Source organism: Ornithodoros turicata, chromosome 6 (genome assembly GCF_037126465.1).
Source record: "Ornithodoros turicata isolate Travis chromosome 6, ASM3712646v1, whole genome shotgun sequence".
Taxonomy (NCBI): domain Eukaryota; kingdom Metazoa; phylum Arthropoda; class Arachnida; order Ixodida; family Argasidae; genus Ornithodoros; species Ornithodoros turicata.
Genome location: NC_088206.1, coordinates 14,868,626 through 14,890,294, shown reverse-complemented (window position 1 = coordinate 14,890,294; position 21,669 = coordinate 14,868,626). Strand labels below are relative to the sequence as shown.

Genomic DNA, 21,669 nt, shown 5'->3' with positions numbered 1-21,669 from the left:
CAAGCAGCACAATGCACAGGGTCAAAGCATTCAAGTAAAAGTTGGTGGCGCTGCAGGTGTCTTGCGATGTTTGATTCTAAACTGCTGCATACGACAAAAATAGCCTTCATCTACCCCTTCCCCCCTATGCGCTCGTACTTTCAGTGCGCTGTGCTGCTTGGGTATGGTCTTGCTCAACCCAAAAGGCGCAGATCAAGTGAAGTCCAGATGTCACGACATATACCTCAGTTTCTGTGGCCACATGTGCTCAGTTGTCCTTAGGTATACATATAGTGTATGTAACACGCTGTATACAAAGCCGGACCCAACGAACAGCACGTTGGATATCCCAAAACACCTTCTAACAATTCTTTGTTTCATGCTCGACGAAACTTGCAAAGCATCCACATATAAAAATTACTTATTTACTTAAAATTCACTTATAAATACTTAGTTACAAAAAGTGCTCAAGCACATCTTCTCTGTGTCTTCTGTGGATCCTACGTCTTCTATGGGAACCCTGCCTGAAGGAAAGTACCTGCAGGGGCAGGCTGTGATTGGACGCAGGATGAACTTAGGATGAACCATGTGATTCCACAAAAAGGAACTTTTGCCAGGATGATTCACGTCTCAACGCAACGAGAGCGAGAGACAGCGAAAGAAACTAGTTACTTTGCTCCAGGTTGCACTTTTGTTGCTCCTGGAGTCAAATTGAGATTCTTGTTCGGACGTCGGAAGTGAGATTCTATTTTGTGCGTCGTTGGACACTGATGCGTTCAAAGGCGTTCGTTCACTACAATGGCGAAATGCGCTGCAGTAGTGGCCATCGTGGGAAGCAACACGTGCACATTCCGAGACAGCACAAACACACATACATCAAGAGAACACACACAGACAACAACACATAGAACAAAAGTCACAGGAACCTGTGTACCGCGGTTCTACAGCCTGCGCAGTCGTGCCGACTCAGGTTTCACTATGGGAGACATATCTTGCCCACGAACTATTTCACTGTAGAACAGGTTTCTTTGTGAGGTTCCTGTGTGCCCTTGCATTACTGATGATGATCATGCCCAGTACTCCTATCTACTGTTGGCGTCCACGATGCACGAACGTCCACAGTAATGAAGCGAATTGATGTTCAGCGTGTTAGCTTAGCTCAATTGGTAAGAGCCCTGAAGCGGTAATCCAGAAGATGTGGGTTCCAGTCCTACAGCTGGCTAACCTTTTCAGTGACTTTCTTCTTTCGTCCACAGTAATGCCTGCATGTTGTTGTCTTTCCACTACCGGCGCCATGATGTGTGCCCGCGTATGGTAGGTCCACGCATTGGGTCCAAGGGACAACATCCTTCGCCGATTCACATAAAAATACACGCTATCGTTTTTCCTACTAAAGCGAAGTCCTTTCTGCCATTTCGAAGGCGGGGTTGCTCCGTCCATTTGAGGATACTGCTATGGCGTACGGTGGTGGTGGTTTGCCCTTGTCCTCCAGGCCATCCTTCATGGCCTTCCACTGTTGTCGCGTCTCTAGATCCCGGGGTCCCCAGTCCATGGCAGGCCTAAAGGACTGTCGCAACCGCTATGGAAGAATAGAGCAGAACTCGTTTAGTGAGGTGGAGTGATAACCGTTTGAGCAACTCTTATTGCCTAAATAGTATTAAAACAGGGTGTGCCTCCTTAATCTGCGTCCTTCTCACTCGATGATTCGCAAGAAAAGAACTAGAGCAATGGTTTATAAACTTGCTGCCATGACGGTCTTTGGGTCCTGCATCATCTCCCGCGTGCATGTATGATGTATGACAGGCGTTGTAAGAAATAAAATGTTGAGCTATGCAAGTTCTGTTACTGATTTGTTGAGGTATGCCAAGATATTGGTACGCTCAGAAACGTAGGGTTCCTGAGCCGAGACAATGTAGTCGCGGGCGCGGTTGACGCACCACCACTCCAAACATTCTGTCCTGCCCCCCCCCCCCCCCCGGAAAAAATCCTGGCGGCGCCCGTGGTCCGTGGTCAAGTCCAGCCCAACGACGCGTCGACGTCCTCACTGTGTGAGGGCCCAAGTCCTCACCAAATTACTGCTAGCATTTGGGTAAAGTATCGCCCGTGACAATGAAACACCCAAATCGTCATCACCAAGATAAAGCTACTGTCCTGCTGTATACAAGGCTAGCAGGAGCCCTGCGTACTGCACAAGCACCATATCTTTGGTATTGGAGCCGTTGCCGGCCTTACACACACATACAAAAAAATCTTAACAACAATGTGATAATGTGTCCAAGAACACAGAAAACAGGTCCCTGTTCGTTGTTTTCGCGGACGTAGCATGCATATTTTGATAACGTTTCGCGTTGTGCCCATCATGCCAGTGTTATGACGTCACATGTTTGTAAACAGATGGTCATCCATTTATGCCACTTACGTGTAAATCATAAAAACACGTCGACAGACTCGCTGAGGCATTCGCATGGCATCTGATTTGCAAATGGTATGGAATGTTCAACAATGAAGTCGGTGAGGGCATTTTTTAAAGTGTACGTAACGACCGATTTGCGAAAGAAATGGCTTTCACCTCTAGTAAGGAGCTTCCTTTCGTCTTCCGGACAACCACCATCATCCACACGGGTATCTGGATAAGGCAGACGACAGCGAGCATCCAACCAATGAGGTTTCCCCACCACGGAATGCCCTTTCCTGATCCACCTCCATCCAGGAAGAGAAGTACGTTGCCGTACAAGAATATGCCCTGCAGCGAATAGAAGGCGTCCGCAGATGTCAACAGGATCTACAATCTGGCCGTCGTGTTATCCACATAATTAGAGCGTCAAATATCGCACGTATAGAAGATGTAATTTCGGAGGTTACGTGATGTTAAATGTGTAGAAGCCTCTAACGGCGAGCTGGGTAAGCTCAAGGCAGCTCTGAAGAGGAAAGCTGAGAAAGACCGAAGCTGAGTTACGTGAAAGCTTTATCCCTGCGTAGCCAGGGGGGGTCTGGGTGTTCAACCCCCCGAAATGGTACATTTGGTAGTGCCTTTGGAAGAGGGAAACGAGGGGAAATCCTCCTCTCCCATGTAAAGCCCCCATAGAACCCCTCCCGGAATATTTTTCTGGCCACGCTCTTGTCCCTCAGTACTATATCGGTACGGTATCAAAGCTCTTTGTTATGCTCTTACTATATGCGTTACAGCAGCAATTGTAAAACCACAGAAAGGAAGAAATGAGGAGAGAGAGAGAGAGAGTTTGCAATGCCTTCTAACAGTCTCTGGCAGCAGACGACGCTTAGAGTTACAACATCACATTAAAAAATACGTGCGAAATGTCGCCACTGCGTGTCGCGATTGGCCGAGATTTCGACGTCACGACAACGTCGCGGTCATGAGAGAGATGCGAAATGCACAGTCGAATCGCAACCGGGAAAAGCTAACACCCAGTAAGAGAGCGCTATAACAAAGGAGAGAGAGCATGTTTTGACAGACTGTGAGTACAAAGGGTAGCCCGTAACAACCTCGCCCGTCCCGGATACATCTCAGTTATATTCTCATTGCAACCAAATCTTCCGCAAGAAACATATTAAAAAACTAGTTTCCTGCATACAGTATGGAAGCGAAAAGAAAATTCAGTACATGACATCTTTGATTTCACGAAGAGAAAGTTTCGCACTTTAGTGTCCCTTTAACCGTTGTCTTTAGCTAGCAGCTAAGAACCCATGAATGCAGAGTACGTACGTTTTTTGTGAAAATAAATGGCAAGCAGTAAAACAAACGGCCCTTACAATAAGCAAGATGGGAGCCGTGAAAGCCCAGGTCACTTTCCAGAAGACACCGACAGTCATTCCCAGCATGAACTCGATGTCTTGGCAGAAACTTCTGTGCCCTAGAAATAGAAAAGAAAGGACAAACGGGTTACGACCGCCATTCGCCGTTGAACCACGGCACAGGACCTACCGTAAACCCACATGATAGAGATGCTTTCTAAGATGGCGTACAAGAAGACTGCCGTGCCGACGCCGTAGTTGTCCAGGAGTCTCATGATGTACTGCCCGGCCTGCACATGTGGAATGTTTGGTATTCTTAAAAGGCGCCCTAGCGCTAATATCTCACATGGAGAAATATTCCGAGCAAGTCCTTCAGCAAAGTGCTTCGGCGAAGCTATTCGCGAAGCGAGTGTCCTTCTGCGTCCCTGGAAGGGCGTGTTCCGGTTGTTGTTGGTTGTTTGCCATCAATCATGGGCAACGTACGTTACTCTGTGAACGTAAACGGTGGAAGGCACTTCAAAAAGGCCTTCAACGTCCACATTGATCATAACCACTGACGGGACTTCCCACTTTTCGAAAACTGCGTGGAGCCCCAAAGCTGGCTTGTGTCGATGTCGTGGAGAGCGAGAATTCGCGTGACCGTGTCGTCTGTAATCTGCCGAAAACATTGGCAACAACAACGACACAACAGGGTTTTGTTCTATGATGCAAAATACTACTAACTTTTAACTTTACTTTATAAATTTACTACTAACGAGAATTTACTACTAACGACGCAATATGTTTGCAAAAGGCGATTTTATTTAGTGACTTGTTTTTCTTTTGTAAGTATTGTTTGTTAGCTTGCAATCGCTAGTGCACCGCTTTTCTCCGAACAGTGCGCGAAGGAGATGCCGCTGCGTGCGTTATAGCGCTTGCAGAGCGCTAGTTGTTGCGCTAAGCCCCGTAACTCTAAAACTATCTCGACATACTATAGTGAGAGCGGTGACGTGAATCAAAGGACACACACGGGCACTGTGTTCTCTCGACAGACGTTCTTAAAAAGCGTAATGAAATAGACCCTGGCGACTATGCGACTGGCGACTATGACCTGGCGAAGTATGCACTTAATCGTACGAAACAGCGCGATGTGCCTTTGCCTACACCCCTATCGCCGGCCCTGCCTGGCGAAAAAACATGGTGCTGACGAAACGTCGCCAAGACGACCGTCCGTAAATTGTGGCCGGAGACTGTTTGTAATTATTTTGCTGTTTTAAACATTTAATGCACCGTTCTCCAGGAAGTGCCGAGTCGCGAGTCCACCTATTCAAAAGTTTCCAGAAGAACACTTTGAAGTACTTACATCTGTGGTAAGACTAAGCCCACACAAGAAAAGGAATGTAGTGCATGGTATGACGAGCATCCATTTCCGCTCCTGCAGTTGTGGGAACTGGTCTCGGATCGTAGTCAAAATGGTTTCCACGATAGCAACCTGCGAAGGAAACCAATCTCATCAGGGCCTACGAAGTGCATACTGCTGTTCTCGACGTGTGACAGCTTTGTTTTTAATATTTTTCTTTTTCACAAAAGCAGGAAATGGCACGTACTGAACTACCGATGCCCAAGGTGAACAGCATAAAGAAGAACAGAACCGACCAGAGCTGAGGAACGAATTCGATGTTGGCAAGCGCTTCCGGGTAGACGATATATGCCAAGTCTGTTCCTCCTGCGAACGCATTGCGTATAAACTTGTTGAACGTATAAACTTGTTACGTACAATGAGTCCTCACTGCGAACAACACAGTTGAAGGTGGCGGTAACAAAGCACAGCAAGAACGACATAGACTGTTGCATTGGGCATGCATAGGCTATAGCTTGATAATGGGTTTCATCTAGTTCACTTTACAGAAATTCAAGCGCAGTACGCGGCTGTTGTTTAACAAAACGCTTTTTCTTGTTTTTATGTGACACAATAGACGTTTCGTAGCACGTAACCGAATTTTTACCTTCCGCAAGCGAACGATTTTCTAATGACAGAATTTAAGCCAAGCAGCGAAGATGCTGCGTCTTCTGCCGTGCTACTTTGAGTGGCAGTAGGAGGGCCGTGCTAAGAAACTTGGCAGTGTGCCCGGCACGTCACCCATGACGTCACCGTTCCCGGCAAGGTACGCCCATGTCACGCCTGCAACGAAGAAAACCGGAGAAGCTCCTTTCTGCCGGTCGTGTGCAGACCAACGTAAGCAGGCCCCTTGGACCAGAGAAGTGGGAGAGGAGGAAAGTGGAGGAGAGCTCCGGAGCCGATTTTAACAGGGCGTGGTTTAAAAATGGCGTACCTCAATTACGAAAATTCTTGAGGTGTTCGGAAAATTTCATAGTCCCTTCAACGTAATTTTGTGTTTGTGTGTGCATAAAAACTTGATACGACATCCATTCATCTTTGATGGACATTTCATCATCTGACTATAGGCCCTTTCATTTGCTCTCTTCCGCGGTAGCTCCATGATGCGACACATTATTCTGTTACCGCTTACGGAATTACGGTACAGATTAGAAAATCTCTTACCAGCACCGATGACGTCCTCGAAAGCTACACCCAACTTGGTAGAGAGGCTTCCAAGTACAGAGAATACGACGCAGCCAGCCAGGATACTAGTGAATGTATCCAGAACACTCAACAGGATAGCATCCCTGTTAGAAGAAACAATGAGACGAGGTTCCAGTTAGGACAGCCCATTGACTCCTTCCCGACACAACGTACCTGTAAACGTTGTTCCGGAAGCCGTTGTAGCTTGAATACATGATGAGCGATCCATAGCCGACTCCTAAGGAGAAGAACGACTGTTCGCATGCCTTGTACCAAACCTGCATTTGTTGTACGATTTGAAGGGGCAGCGATATCAGGACATGTCCGTCTTCAACAACAGTGCCCCCGGCACTCAGAAAGGCGCGAGTAAAGCCCGGGTGCTTTGACATTCTCCAATGGGGGTTCCGCAAAAAACATCCCAGAAAGAATGGCCCCGAAAAAAAAAAATCGTCCCGGCAGTCAAACGAGGAATAAAATGGTGCCGTGCAAGACGATGGTGCCTTTTACGCTGCGTTTTTCTGCCCATGCTAGCCGGAACCATTTTTCCGAGACCATCTTTTCCGGGACAATTTTCTTTCTTTTTCTCCGCTCCTCTATGTTCTAATTTAATACTGGGACATGACTTGCAATATTTCCGTGCTGTATGACTCCCTCTATTTTCTCTTTCTTCGTGTGTGTGTGTAAACTGCATGCCTGCTTGTTTAATCCTTTGCAGCGATTTGAGAAATAAAGAAGAAAGAGGCGAAAAAAATTGTCAAAATGTACGTGTTTCTTTGTTTTTCTATTTCTCATTAGATACCCCCACTTACCTATACCTGTATACTTACTAATTTTGCAACTATAATCACCACACGTATTGAAACAATTGTAGAAGACGTCGTTGTACGAGATGCTTTGAAAAGGCGTTTTAAGTAAGATCAGCGGCGGAGCGTGGGTTCCCAGCGTCCGGGGCTGAATCGACTATCGCGCCACCAAATAGACGGTCCGAGTTCTGTATTCTGGAGCCGTGATCCAGCAGTCAAAAAGATCACGAAAAGCACGAAGGTTCACGCAGAAGCTCACGTTTTCAACCAATAAATTTGTTTCAGCTGCCACCTTCGCTCGCAATCGAGTGCATAGTTCGTTTCTGTAGTTTGCGTTCGAGCGGGCTGGATCCTGCATTGCTCTCGCCAAGTACAAAGACCATCTAGGGTTCCGCGTTTTCCGTTTTTAATTTTTGGGCGGATTCGGCGTATGTTTTTCGGAGTTTATTCATCTTCCAGGAAATCGGCGTTTTTCGATGTTTTTTCCTGGCGTGTACATGGTTTACCCGACAGTTATCGGCGAATAGAAATATATATTATAATAATATAATATATATCAAGCACAATATAATTTCCGCACGACGCTCAATCAAATGGCGTTGTTCGCTGCGGTGGCGTTTTACGGCTAACGAAAAAGTAAACGAACATTTTTCACAACCATCGTATTTCTGTATGGTTTTCTGATATGCATCAACAACTTGCTGGGCATGTGCAGCAATTTATCTCTGTCATCGTTCCTGGAATGTCCCTCTGTATTCGGTGTTTTTCGGTTAAAACCGAAAACGCGGAATAATAACATAGCTCACACCGGACGTCGCGGGTCAAGTATGACAGCACGGAAATAAAGTTGGTGTTGGTCGTCAGACAGCCGAACAAGCGCTTCGTGGACTTTAGGCTTCGGTTGCTTCACTTTGAGAACATGGGCTGCTGTCTCAACGCACATGCCGGAGCACACAGGATGCAATTTTACACCGGCATGGTATATCGAACCTCGCTTCAGTCGCCCCCGTCTTTGAGGCGCTCAGAAGATCGTCCCAACAGCGCCCAATGTTTAAAACAAAATAGACTTTTTTAAGTGATAAACAAACTCACTGTAATTATTTCTGTAACTTTTTTTTTCTTCCTGTCGATAATTTGCGCCCCCAAATATCTTGCGCCCGGGGCGACCGCCCCTGCCCCCCCCCCCCCCCGCTACGCCACTGAGTAAGATGAATACCTTCTGATGTACTAAAAAAACTGCATTCGAGATAGAATGTAAGCAGCCTAGTTCTGAGCATATTACAAGAACACCAACCACAATGCGATAAGGAAACAGCAACTTGAGTGATGTACAGAAGACACGCCAACACCCATTGAAACCACACCGAAACCAACTGTGAATGGGAATGCTCGAACCTGTATGTCGTATAATTTATGCCATTCCGGAGTGAAGAACCTCTTGATGCCTTCGAAGGCTCCCTCTTGGAGACAGGCGATGATGAGAAGTGAGATGAGAACGACATATGGGAAGATAGCCGTGAAGTATGCAACCTGCGAAAGGCCATTCACATTTATTAATTAAAATTCTTCTTGAGTAGTTCACGAGAATTTGTTCACAGTTGGTCTTATGCAGCAGATAGAATATGACTCTACCGGAAGTGCTGCCCCGTGCACACGTCTTCCAGATACGTTTTGGTTTTAAAGGCACACCACAAAACCTCTGTAAGCATCTTCAATGCAAAACTAATGCATTCACCACGCGGAGCATTGACTACCAGAGATATTAACAAACAAACGAACAAAAACCACGCAGTCTGCGCAGCTCCCCAGTTTTCCTCTCTCCCCTATTGCCCGTGGAGCGACCTCATTGGTCCCTCTCCCAAATATCGGAGTGACATTTCAAGATCGAGGTGCACGTGGTTTCTCCTGTGGATCCCATGCCGATCTACGAATACCCCCTTATTGCTGCCTTGTGATTGGACAGATACTTCGCCATGTGGTTTCTCCAAGATTTACTCTATCCGCTGCGCAGGGGCAAACTGTCGTAGCATACAAGAAGCAAATGCTGCGACTCGACCGCTGTCATTACATCACCGCAGAACACGCTCGTAGCAGACCCTTCATCCCGAATGACACGTGCTTTCCCCTGATATGTCGTAAACGGAAGGCGTACGCCTCTTTGTGATACTTACGAAGCCATGCTGATGGCCACAAAATGGCGTTCGCACTGTGCTTTCCACAAATCGCGAGCAATAACGGTATCATTCTGTGCGATGGTTGGTCTTCAGCGTGTTACGTTAAAGTGAAGTTGGTGAAGTGAACTGCGCCCGCATGAAATGCAATGTAGCAAAAATCTTACAGGTTTCACATAAAAGTCAGTCTTGAGAACCATTCTCCACCAAGAACTCAAAATTTGCAATGGGATGCAATCGGATTTGTTCACATGACGTCACTCGCCGGGGGGCACTACCGTCGTTAGCAGATTTTCCACCGTGACGTAGGTCCGACGGTTTTGACCGACGTGACTTGCGTCCGGATCGCATTCACCGTTCATACGCTGTTTCTAATTTCTCACATTATGTGAACGTTACGTGCACCCATATCCTAGTAATTTTCATGTGTTCAACCTTGATAACATTTTAAATCGCTGATGGCAGCGAACGAATACCGAAACCAAACTTCTCTTGAATTATGGCGGCGATTTCGCATTTTCGAAGCTCGTGCCCTTTCAACTTAAGAAGGCCAAAGAAATGTAGTCCGTCAGCTACATACGCCGTTGGAGATAGGGAGACGCAATAGCGCGCTAGGAGTAATACCGCAGCGACACCGTGCGTCATCAATGGGGGAAAGCACTTTTTGCTGCAGCGTAGTGTCATGCGGCCAGTCTTAACAGCCAATAGGGAAGTAGAGTAAGGATAATGGATTACATTATGTGGCGCAGGGAGAGAGCGTAACCTCTCTGCGTCCAGCCATCCTATCTGCGGCGCAGTAATATTTTGAGAGCTGACTGACTAGATTGCCGACTATAGATGGGTGACATCAGTGAATAAACTCTATACAGTGTGCCATAATAGAAAAGTCCTCGTCACCTTTCCTAATGTCTCGATGCCCTTGAGTAAACTCAGGGCCACAAAGGCCCAGACGAAAAACAGGCACAAGGACAACTCCCAGCTCATCCACTGGATGTCCCAAAGGCCTTCGGACTGGTGCGCGATACGGTACCTGGAAATGGACATCAAGTACGCAGAAAGGATTACTACGTATCGTCTCATCTGTTCCAAAGTGCAACGAAGATTATTCGATAGAAAGCGTTCTTGGAAGAGATTGACCAAAGCACTCACTTCCAGTAAAGCTCCGGCACGGAGACTCGCTTCTGAGGATCAGTCACGTTCGACACGTGGCTCAACAGTGTATCGTTATACGGAGATTCGGTAGCGTTACTCTGAAAGGAAAAGCGATATCATTAGCGCAATCAAAAACAAACTGTGCTGTATACGGTGGCTTTGTTTGGAATTCAAAGCACGACACTGTGTGTTTATGCGTATCAGTTGTGTGCGTTTGCTGTATACTTGAAAGCAAAATTGCGCTGACGTCAAGGTCTCCGTGGTCCGTAAGCCTAGACAACGAAGTTCTGTAATGGGAGCCATTCCGAAGAAACGCGTGATGTTCTCTTTTTCTTTTTTCATTGACAACACCGTTTCCCAGAAGAGCCCTCTGCGTACCATCACCGGCAAGAAGTCATCTAGTGTAATGTTACCTCCGGTATGTTGCTCGGGTGCATAAAGCGAAGTCCTCGTCTGCTATTCAGACAGCCTTTGTGTTATCTTTGCAATACTGCATTACGTTGCGTGCTTGAAAAGAGATTGACCGCGAAACTCTTGCATCAAATGACTTAAGAAAAACTGTTCTAGCTCTTTCCGCAGTTAAGATAACCGAAGGCAATAAAGAAAAGCGAAGGTCTCAAGCAAGCACACTGTCTATACCGAAAAAAAAAAAAAATAGGCGGTGGAATTCGGAATATCCCTGTGTGCAACAGGGACCGCAACCGAACCAGGGCAACATCAGAACCAGAACTATAAGCTGGTGAACGCGGCGTCGATTAGGAAAGCGTCTGCCCAGTCTAATCCAATCGGGAAGGTCTCCAAGTTCTTTTGACCCTGCAAAAATACTCACCAAAAATGTGTTGCTAGAATTTTGTCCGAAGATATTGAAGCTGTCGCACGACAAAGGAGGTTGCGTGCCTTGAAACCAGCTGTCTTGACATTGCGTCCACGGAAGAGTGGAAGACATAGAAGCCACGAGGTAGCGAACAGCGATGGCAATCAAGAAATTGTAAAAGATAGCTACGTAGGCGCTGGAAAACAACTGTGCATAGCCCAAACCTGCAAAACGCAATGTTCCGGATCTTTAATGACTCTTTGAACAACTGCGAGCTAAGGATTGGTCCGTCGCGTTCTTGTACGACGTACCTCGCATAGCTGGCACTGCTTTCCATACTTTCACGGGTCCTAGGCCGCTGAATTGACCGAGGACCATTTCCATGTAATACAAGGGGCGTCCAATCACGACCAGAAGTATAAGGTAAGGAATCAAAAAGGCTCCTGTAAAGAAAGCAAAATGAGTTACCATGGGATGTCCTGGGAGCAAGATGAGTTAACTTCGCTTATTACTTGTACAACCGAGAGACGTAAAAACAACACGCGATCTTCGCTTCGAAAAGAGAGAGAGAGAAAGAACGGAGCAGTTGGCTGCTCAGTGCTGCCAGCTGCTTCTGAGCACTCGATGCGTATGTTAGTTAACCTTCATCACATTCTTTAGAGGAATCCATTGTTATAACGGGATATCTGTGCAGAGGAGACAGGCAGACCGACATGAAAGCAACGAGGACCCAGCTTTTCTGAAAAAAAAAAAACGAAAAGAATAAGCGCGCCCGAACGGGGACTCGAACCCCGGACCGTTAGGTTAAAAGCCTAACGCTCTACCGACTGAGCTATCCGGGCACTGGGAAAAATGAAACATAAAAGAATCATATTCCCTGAGCACTTTGAATGTAGTTTTCTTTTGTTCTTTTGTTTTTCATTCTGTGTTAGCGCCTCGAAGCAATTATGATATGAGCGGCGCGCACACTTGGAAAGGTGGCGAGATGACAGCAGGAAGGAGTGTGTGTGTGGGGGGGGGGGGGATTAGTGTGTGTCCTGGGCCGACTTCAGGAGGAACTGTGCCGACATTCGTCCGAAAAGTCTGCCGGTAAACCCAGGGAAAACCTTAGACAGCACAGTCGGCGACGGGATTCGGACCCGCATCACCTTCCAGTCTCGGTCGAATGTAACTACATAATTTTCAATAAGAGTAGAAATCCAGCGAACCGGTAAGGAAGTATGAAGGGAAGTGCCTCAGGACGAGAGTCGCCGATATTTCGAACAGAGCCTCAAGAGGCCTCAGGAGGTAAGCACACCGTCCTCTCTTTCTCGGCCCCAAAGAAGAACTCTCTCTGTTCGAAATATCGGCGGCTCTCGTCCTGAGGCACTTCCCTTCATAATTTTCAATAAGTTTTCCTAGTGTTCTATCAGATGGAAGGTATGGACCGTCTGACTGGCTGAATGGTCATCAGTTGTGACGGATGTTGCCGCAGGGGGGCGTCACTACTGCCAAACTGCCCTTAGTTTTCTTTCTCATTGTTATCCGTTTGTGGAAGAAGGCTTCTTAGAAACTACAAGGTAAACAAGAAGACAATAAAATAACAGGGCCATGTCCAACAAATGTTGGACCGGTGAACAATGGCCACTGAGCGCATCGTGCTCTGTGTGGCCACAGCTGTACGTGAGAGCCCCGACCTCGTGGACCATCTTAACACCTACTACAAAGTCACACCCAAGACACCATTGTATTCAACAATTCGTCGCATTTAACAGCATCGTTGTCGACGTCTTTGTTCCTTTTTTGAAAGTCCCAGAGTTCGAGGTAACTCGTTACTGTAACTAAGTTCCTTTTTTTGGTAACTTGTAACTTAACTCGGTACTTTTGCGCCGGGGTAACTTTCAGAGGAACTCGTTTCTTTTTCAGGTAACTTTGCCAAAGTAAGTTAAGTTAAGTTCCAAGTTACTTTTAATTCGCTTTTCCCTCACGTCCACATATTTTCTTGGTTTCCCTCCGGTTCCTTCATGGCATTTCTTTCTTTTTCTTTTCTTTTTTTTTTTTTTTGTTTTTGTCATAAAACGTGACATCCAATCAATGACAGTATTTTATTCAGGAAGTAAGAACAGCTGCTATGGAAATGAAGCTGAAGCATTTTACGCCCAGAAGGAGTAAGATGCATAACGTTCGAATAGTCTTCTACCAGGGAAACGTCATCAAGACGTTAGCCGACAGACTGAAACCGAAACAAATCGGAAGGAGAGTGCTGGGTTCCACAAACGGGCAATTGTTCGCTGCCTCCTATTGTAAGAAAAGTAGGACCGAAGGACGCGTCCCTTTCAGTGTGCGAGGCCAAATACGGCGAGGGGTTTTCGACATCACCACCACCACCATCACCCTTTCAGTGACCATCGTAGTCCCCTCGAGACCGTGGCTTTCTGGCGCGACCTTGTTCACCTCTAGCTTCGAGCGTACACTCTTAAAAATGAACTTCACCGTATAGCACGCTCCTAGCCAACCATGATCTCGAATGATATCGTTATCTGCCCCGATTTGTTGAAAACGGGAGGCGTACGCATTTTTTGTGACTACTATTATGAACAGCATAAGTGTCACAAAAATGGTGAAGTTCATTTTTAATAGTGTAGTTCAACTCATACCAAATTTGTGGAGCTGTCGAACACTATGAGGTCATTTGTTTACGAACAGGGAGAGGTCTAATGTTGGACATAAAGGGAAACGACCTAAGCGTGTTACACTTCTCCGCAGGCAACTCGAGGTCTAACTCAACTGCTCACGCGCGCTGCACCTGCGTAATGCTATTTTGTGTCCGAAGTAACTTGGAAGTAACTCGTTCTTTTTTTTTAAGTAACTCAGTAACTGCGAGTTACATTTCAGGGTGAAGAACTTCGCTATTAACTTAGTTACATTTTTCACACGGTAACTTAACTCGTAACGAGTTCTTTTTTAAGGGTAACTTCTCAATCTATGGAAAGTCCCTCCCATACTTGAGCCATAAATTTGCCCCACACTTCGCATAATGTGTACAACATGAGCAGTGATATCATATTACCTCCCCCATTGGCGTACGCAGCATTGGGAAACCTCCAGACATTTCCCAGACCGACAGACATCGAAGCACAGGAGAGGAAGAACTCCAATCCTCTCCCCCACTGGCCACGTCCAGCAGGTGCCTCCTCCGACGCTTGCTTCGACATGTTTCCTTACTTTGTACCGACTGCACTGGTAACGGCTAATTGATGTGCGCTTCAGTCGTCTTCCGCTTCAAAGAAGCAGTAGGTCCAGCACAGGTTTATTGTAGAGGTTCACACTGCACGCTGAAATGAAACCATTAGATGTTACCGAACCACTCCTATGATCATCCATGGACGCCCTGCCCATGTTCCTCTCGCGAAAGAACTGTGCCTAGGCCATCACTTTCTGCAATGATATGGCTGAGCTATCGTGTCACGAGAGAAATGGTGTCACCAGCGAGAACCGAAGCGTTTGTACCTCACTGTGGCGTGGCATTTCAAGAAGTGCGGCAAGGTGCCTTAAAAGAAAAAAGAAAGCTAAACACCGTTACGCAGTGACGTCACTAGAAGGGTGCAAGGGGTGCGGTCCACACAAAGTCACGCGACTTGAGGGGGTGACGCGCCTCACCAGTACCGTCTCCCGTTCTCTGCGGCGCAATGACGTCAAAAGCAACGTGAGGAGCCCTCGGCGAGCGCATGACATTTTTTTTTCTTCGTGCGGTATGATACTATAATGATACTGTACGTGCACGTGCATTTCGGAAGACGCTGCAGGACAGATGTCTGCGTGCAGGATTGTCGCTTTTGAGCAGAAGTAAAAAATGACGTCGCTGCTGCTGTCTTATTTTGCTTTCTTCATTCTGTATACTTACGACAGCACAATAAGCCCTCAATAAGGTGTTCCAGAACAGTTCCGGTCACCAAATTGTAGAGCCAGCTAGCGGGGACAACTGCGCTCTACAATGAAAAACGGTTTAATGATCTAGACGGAATCGATGCAAGACACGATAGCACGGTGCGCTTGGCTGGATGCCAGGCGATGGCCATGTGGTGACTGCTGCACAGCGGCTACAATATTGTTATTTATTGTGTACCGGCTGGTATGGAAAGGAATCCATTATTGTGGGAGAGGGGGTGACGCATATCCTAGTGACGCCACTGCTGTTGCAATTGGGAAGTTTCCTCGCACGGACGCAGCCACTGCAAGCCGATTGGTGGTTCGTAGTTGGATCATGAGACTCGAGTGCCCCGGGAGTGATGAACAGGATGGGGCCAACGTTCACGAGACAACTGCTCGAACGTGCTCGAACGGCACAACGTAAACTATGAGTTGTACGTTGGTGTTTTCTTGTTCGTCCGTATATAAGCGAGATGCCGAAGGAACTCGTCCCCTTTGTTCATCCGAGCTATGTAGAACAAGCGTTCTTGTTTCGGGTCCTTCTCCTTTCCTTGAGAGCTGACTCACACGAGAACCGCAACAACACACACAACACATGGAAGGAGTGTTGCTTTTGCGGAAAAAAAAAAACCAACAATCATCATCGCATGAAAAGAGCGCGTGTTGAAAAAACACGCCCTTGGCGAGCCAGCCATCATCCCGAACGACATGGTTCTTTCCCCTGATTTGTTGTAAACGGGAGGCATGCGCATTTTTGTGACACTTATGCTGACTTACGCATACGTTTGACACTCACACTTGGCAATTACACTTAGCACAGCAGTTACAACGGTGCCCACAGCTGCGAGGTCAACGACGGCAAACTACAACAACAACACCGTCTTGTGACGCTTTCGCAGTTACGTTAATTGTCACAAAGGGGAGTACGCCCTGCGCTCTCCACAAATGAGGAACCATAACATGCTGTGCAATGGTCGACCTTAATCATGTTATGTGGCGACGATCTCTTTAAAGAGCGTATAGACCAGGCCCAAAGGAGAAATGTCTGTACAGCAGTTATTAGTTGCAATACTTCAAGTAATAACTCCTTTCTAGGCAGTCATTCGAATAATTTTAGAGAACGAAAGGAAAGTTAGTTAGCAAGCGAGCTGGTGGTGACGATCCATGAGACCGTGAGACCGTGTTTGTGTTTGTCTGTTTTGTCCCTACCTCGTCTCGGGTTTTCAAGTCATGAATTTTAGAGAATTCTAAACGAGAATGAAACGTATGCGTGATCGGAATTGTACAGGCAAGATCAACTGAGTGTATATCGTCCTTACGCGAAGTTATTGCCTCCGTAGCAAGACGCACTCCGACGGCGTCCAGGTTGCGGGGTGTTTGGCTGACCTCCACATTGCGCATGCATGACGCAGAAAATTGCGTTGTTACCGAAAAGAGAGAATTTCGAATTGGAGATTGCGACGTCTACAGCTGTGAAGTGTGTCCGACACGACATTCTAGACGTTAACAACCCTTCTGGAAGGACTTCGTCCATGAAGAACCGTTACTTCCTGCACGACCGTGACAGAAGATATTCCTTGTGCTGTCACGCACTGCGGTTTTACGTAAATGTTCCTTCTACGCCGGTAACCACGACCTCAGAAAAGCAGCTGTTCCTGTTCTGTCGTCTGCGTTTGTCTGAATCGAAAAACGGCCCATGCGCAACTTCTAGCTCGAAACATTGACTTCTGCACGTGATTTCGTGATTCGTTGCCGCTGCACGGCGTGACGTATTTTCGTTTACTCCGGCCATAGCATCTACACTCAGGTCTTTTCGTGTAACCACGTGCAATATCCTAGGTTCGGCCACGAGTGATTTCGTAGCAGACGACAAGAACGATGGTGTCGTCTCCTATGGAATAACTTGCGCTATAGCAGACGACTAGGACGATGGTGTCTTCTGCTATATATGTGCGCAGCACAGCACTCCCTTTACTTTTCCATTTTATTGTTATTCGAATCAACCGTGGTTGAGAGCATGAGTGCAACAGGGGTATAAGAGTAATTTTAGCCCTTTTGGAGACTACCTGTAGTCGTAGCCAGTCAACTACATACGCCGTTAGAGATAAGGAGACGCAATAGCGCGGCAGGGAAAATACTGCAGCGCCACCATGCGCCACCAGTAGGGGAGCGCACTTTCTGCTGCAGCGTAGTGTCATGTGGCCAGTCTTAACAGCCAATACGGAAGCAGGGTGAGTATGATGGATTACATTATGTGGCGCAGGGAGAGAGCGTGACCTCTCTGCGTCCAACCATCCTATCAGCGGCGCAGTAATATTTTGAGAGCTGACGGACTACATTTGTTTTCCTTCTTAGGTTGAACACGACTGTAGATGCATTGCCGTAACATTTACTAAATGTGCGACGTTTAGGGAATATCTGCAGTGGGGAGGAGTAAATTACCATGGGACTAAAATAGGGAGCAATTACTATCTAGGGGACTAGAAGCTCCAATTGCTCCTCGATTTACTTTTCTTAGTGAGTACTTTATAGCATGCGCGTGCGCAGGATTTTTTTTTCTTTTTTCAGGGGAGGAGGGGCGCAAAATATGCGCCAAAGGGGGAGAGGGTAACACCCTCACATCTGCTCCTGCAGAGGGACGCTGCGGATGTTCAGAGGTTTATATTATGACATTTTAGTGTAAATGACGACCTATGAATACAGAGGGAGCAGTTTTTACAAGTGACCCTGAGGGACACAATTGTCAAGGTAGGGGCACGGCCCCCTCTCCTTACACCCCTGGTTTATAGAGCTTGTGACGTATATAATGCTGACATGTTTACAGACCGGTACAGGTCCCGACAAAAGTTTACGGAACACGCGAGCGGTGGATTTTCTTCTCGGTACGACACCCTGGCGGCTAGCGGAAGCTGGCGAAATCAGGCCAGTTCACTGCCTTAGAGGGGTGGACGACAGCGCTCTTAGCGACACACAGCGGTAGTTTCGGTATGATTACTGTTGTATGTGCCCGTGGAGTGAGTTGGATTAAACTGTTGTGCTCGTCAACGACTCGTGACTCACGTCAGTTGTTTATCAATCAATTATCAATGTCAACGTCAAGTGTTTATCAGCTCGTCACGCGTAGAGTCACTAAATAAGCTACGCTTCAGAGTAGCGACACTAAGCCGCCATGTTGTTTCGGATGACCTCCAGCCCCACCTCTATTTTGGCAGTAGAAATAGATGAAGGTGAAGTTCAGCAGTGGAAGAAGACGACACTTCGAAGAGCGCTAAATGGATGGCGCTGGAGGTCATCCGAAACAACATGGCGGCACAGTGTCGCTACTCTGAAGCGTAGCTTATTTAGTGACTCTAGTCACGCGTCGTCCATAATAAGGCAACTCTTTACCAGATACCTTTCTTTGTCGTGTCTACATATCCTGGCTTTCCAATAAAAGCAATACACGGTAAAGTGTTGCCACTATGATTCATCCTTGTTATCACGATGATAGCGGTGAGCTTCCTGTCTCAACAATCGTTGAATCACGTGTTGTTGGCGAGCACAACAGTAAAATCCAACTCACTTTGCGGGCACGTACAACAGAAATCATACCGAAACTACCGCTGTGTGTCGCTAAGAGTGCAGTCGTCCACCCCTCTGAGGCAGTGAACTGGCCTGATTTCGGCAGCTTCCGCTTGCCGCTAGGGTGTCGTACCGAGGACAAAATACACCGCTCGCGTGTTCCGTAAACTTTTGTCGGGACCTGTACGAAAAACGACAAGATGACAAATATTGCGCTGCGTCCTTCCTTGGTCGATTGCACAAGAAGACGACATATGCCGTTTTTTTTTTCACACGAGCCACTCCCCCACGACACGTCCTAGTGGAAGAAAACGGAAAACAAAAATAGCTCACGAATCGGAAGTTCCGTCTTGTGTTGAGCATTCGAATGGCAACGGCATATCAAGAGTACAGTACTGCGCACATAGCAGACGACAAGGACAGCAGACGACACCATCGTCCTTGTCGTCTGCTACTGAATCACTTGTGGCTGAGCCGCGGCATATTGCCCGTTGTTACAGGAAAAGACCCGACGCTGAGCGATCGCCCTCGCGTGGCAGCGGAAAAGTTACGACCTCTTGTATTGTGGCGATTGTCGTCCGTGTAAAAGCAAGGATGGGGTACCAAACAGACGACACCGTGTACGTGTCATGTCAATGAATGACGCGGATATCACACGCGGCAAAACAACAACGATAAGTGTCTGGGGCTGCTCTTTCCACGGCCAAGACGCAAGACGAGATAAATACAGAAAACATCGGCCGCAAAAACAGGTTTCCCAGAAGAACCCGTTCGCTTACCTCTTCTCTTCCACCGCGCAACTTCTCCGCCACGTGCAGAAGACAGATTTCAACTCTTCCCGCACGGGGACGTCCCGCCGCCTTCCTGGCCAACCACGCGTCTGGAACAACGAAAAGCCAAGAATGCAACGAATGCTACGCGCAACGGAAAAACAACTACACTTGGGAGTTAGCACCACAGAAAAGAAAACTTGGCCTTTTTCCACCGACTCTATAATCCAGCACTCCAGCAAAAATTTGTACCCTTCTTTTTCTTTTTTTTAAATGTGCGGAGACGTGAGATACATAAGAAACGCGCGTCTCTTATGCAGCGTTCGGAGAAAAAGTCGCAGTGTGATGGATGGTATTTGTGCGACTGATATTTTATGACGTGGATTGTTCCTTGGTGTCGGGCAAGTGTCGCGTTGCGGTCGACGTACCGCGGAGCGCCCGATGAATTGATGGGGAACAATGCCAAACATGCGCAGAAAAAAATGCCGAGCGTGACGTTTGCGGGAAACGCATGAAGAATACATAAAAATGGGGGTGTAGCAGAGTTGTAGAAATGATCTCATTCGTGCATACAGGATGTTTCATGTAACTCGAACGAATCTGATAAAAAGACAAAAAAAAAATGGTGCAAGTGGATTTCATTGGCTTGCGCAAGTCATCCTAGTATCTTTGTACAGCTCCCAATTAATCACTCAAGTAAGATTAATTGTGTATTTCAAAATATCAATTTCATTTCCCCACATTACAGCAAGCAATGGGGTAAAGTATCCCCCCTGGCGATGAAAATCACCACTCATCATCGTTCAAATAAAGTCGTTGTTGTTGTCTCTTTGATTTCTTTTTTTTTTTTTTGTATCATCAATAACAACAACAAGAACTTCATTTGAACGTTGATGAGTGGGGATTGGCAGTGGACTTGCACAAGTCAGCGTAGTATCTTTGCATTGCTCCTAATCAATCAATCAACTGGGATTAATTTTGTTTATTTTGAGTATCAATCTTAAAGAGAACAATTAATGTTACATTATGAATTTACCAACACGAAATTTAAAAAAAAAAGCAATCCCGAGTGCTAGACTCGGGGATTCAATTGTGCGTAGTCAAATACCTCTTACTTGGTTCTTTCTTTCCAGGATCCACGAAAAGCGCCCAACATTCGGAAAGTACCACGTGAACGCGCGTTGTTACGACCGTCGTTTAGGTACCGTGAGGACATGCAGGCAATCACATTTGCATCGTTTGTACTGGTCGATGGCGATCAACGAACAGGACAAGGAGAAGACTACGAAATGCCCTGCACTAACCCAGGCGAGTTGCTTTTAACCCAAACGAAGGCCAGAGTGTCCCGCCCTCACATTTTCCGGAAGACCTTCGCGGCATTCCTCGGACCGTTACTGTGGCCAAGTCACCACTTTCCATGAAAACTGAATGTCCGCTGTTGGGGACAATCCCTTTTCTTCCCCTATCGCTCAACCAAACGAACGTCTCAAGTGTTTCGCGTCGAGGTCGCACTGCAGGGACCCGCGCACATCGGTCTAAACCCTTTCTTTCCTTCGTGACTCCTGGGGGGGGGGGGGACAGTCCCATCAAAACAGGCCTCTTCGCTCATGATGGTGCCTTGTGTGTGTTTCATTCTCATTTTCACCTCGACCCGTGAGAACTGAACCGCACATCGTCGATTCCCGGAAGTTCACATCCATTCGTAAAAGGATATCCGAAACTTTAGCGTGTCGCGATTCCTACACCTAAACGAGATCCGCCGGTAGGCGGAATGGAGTTGTTGTCTTCATAATGAAAAAAAAAAAGAAAGAAATGACACTGTGCCGCAAAACAGAACGTCACCAGAACTTCGGAGCCAAACGTCATACCTTCCCTTCTCCCTCAGTTGATATGTTGAAAATGGGATGGATACGCCTATTTGGACATTTGCATTTTGTGTAATATGTCCGTGGTGGTTAATTACTTGCCATCGTCACCATAGGTAATGCACGACTGCCCGCCAGCAGTTTTAATTTCGGTTTCGATATTTTGCGAAATTACGTTGTACTTTCGAGGAAAAAGCGCTATTATACTTCCTGAACAACTGACTTTAGTTCTCACTGTAAGGCCCACAATTATATTTTCACCCAATTTCCACGGCAGTGGAGTATAGAATATCGCCGGCACCGAAATCGTCATCCTTACAATAAAGTTG

General features: G+C 46.9%; 1 protein-coding gene and 1 non-coding gene across 6 annotated transcripts in view; both read right to left on the bottom strand.

The window, feature by feature from the left end:
- Positions 1-390: 390 nt before the first annotated feature.
- Positions 391-21,669, bottom strand: part of LOC135399225 (sodium-dependent nutrient amino acid transporter 1-like) — a 53,137-nt gene continuing 31,858 nt past the window's right edge. For 2 of the 5 annotated variants that reach the window (XM_064631014.1, XM_064631013.1), the window contains exons 2-16: positions 19,485-19,585; positions 14,285-14,549; positions 11,547-11,678; positions 11,251-11,459; positions 10,419-10,519; positions 10,167-10,299; positions 8,494-8,628; positions 6,470-6,573; positions 6,275-6,399; positions 5,319-5,437; positions 5,075-5,203; positions 3,923-4,022; positions 3,751-3,851; positions 2,549-2,722; positions 391-1,558 (exon numbers count right to left, since the gene is read on the bottom strand). In XM_064631014.1, coding sequence (XP_064487084.1) covers positions 1,370-1,558; positions 2,549-2,722; positions 3,751-3,851; positions 3,923-4,022; positions 5,075-5,203; positions 5,319-5,437; positions 6,275-6,399; positions 6,470-6,573; positions 8,494-8,628; positions 10,167-10,299; positions 10,419-10,519; positions 11,251-11,459; positions 11,547-11,678; positions 14,285-14,429 — 1,896 coding nt within the window. In that variant the 5' untranslated portion in view covers positions 14,430-14,549; positions 19,485-19,585 and the 3' untranslated portion in view covers positions 391-1,369. Of the gene's footprint in view, positions 1,559-2,548; positions 2,723-3,750; positions 3,852-3,922; positions 4,023-5,074; positions 5,204-5,318; positions 5,438-6,274; positions 6,400-6,469; positions 6,574-8,493; positions 8,629-10,166; positions 10,300-10,418; positions 10,520-11,250; positions 11,460-11,546; positions 11,679-14,284; positions 14,952-19,038; positions 19,154-19,484; positions 19,586-21,669 lie in introns of those variants that run through there. The other 3 variants (XM_064631016.1, XM_064631017.1, XM_064631015.1) reach the window with 3 other exon arrangements.
- Positions 12,005-12,077, bottom strand: Trnak-uuu (transfer RNA lysine (anticodon UUU)). Its single transcript has one exon. It is a non-coding gene; the product is annotated as a tRNA-Lys (tRNA).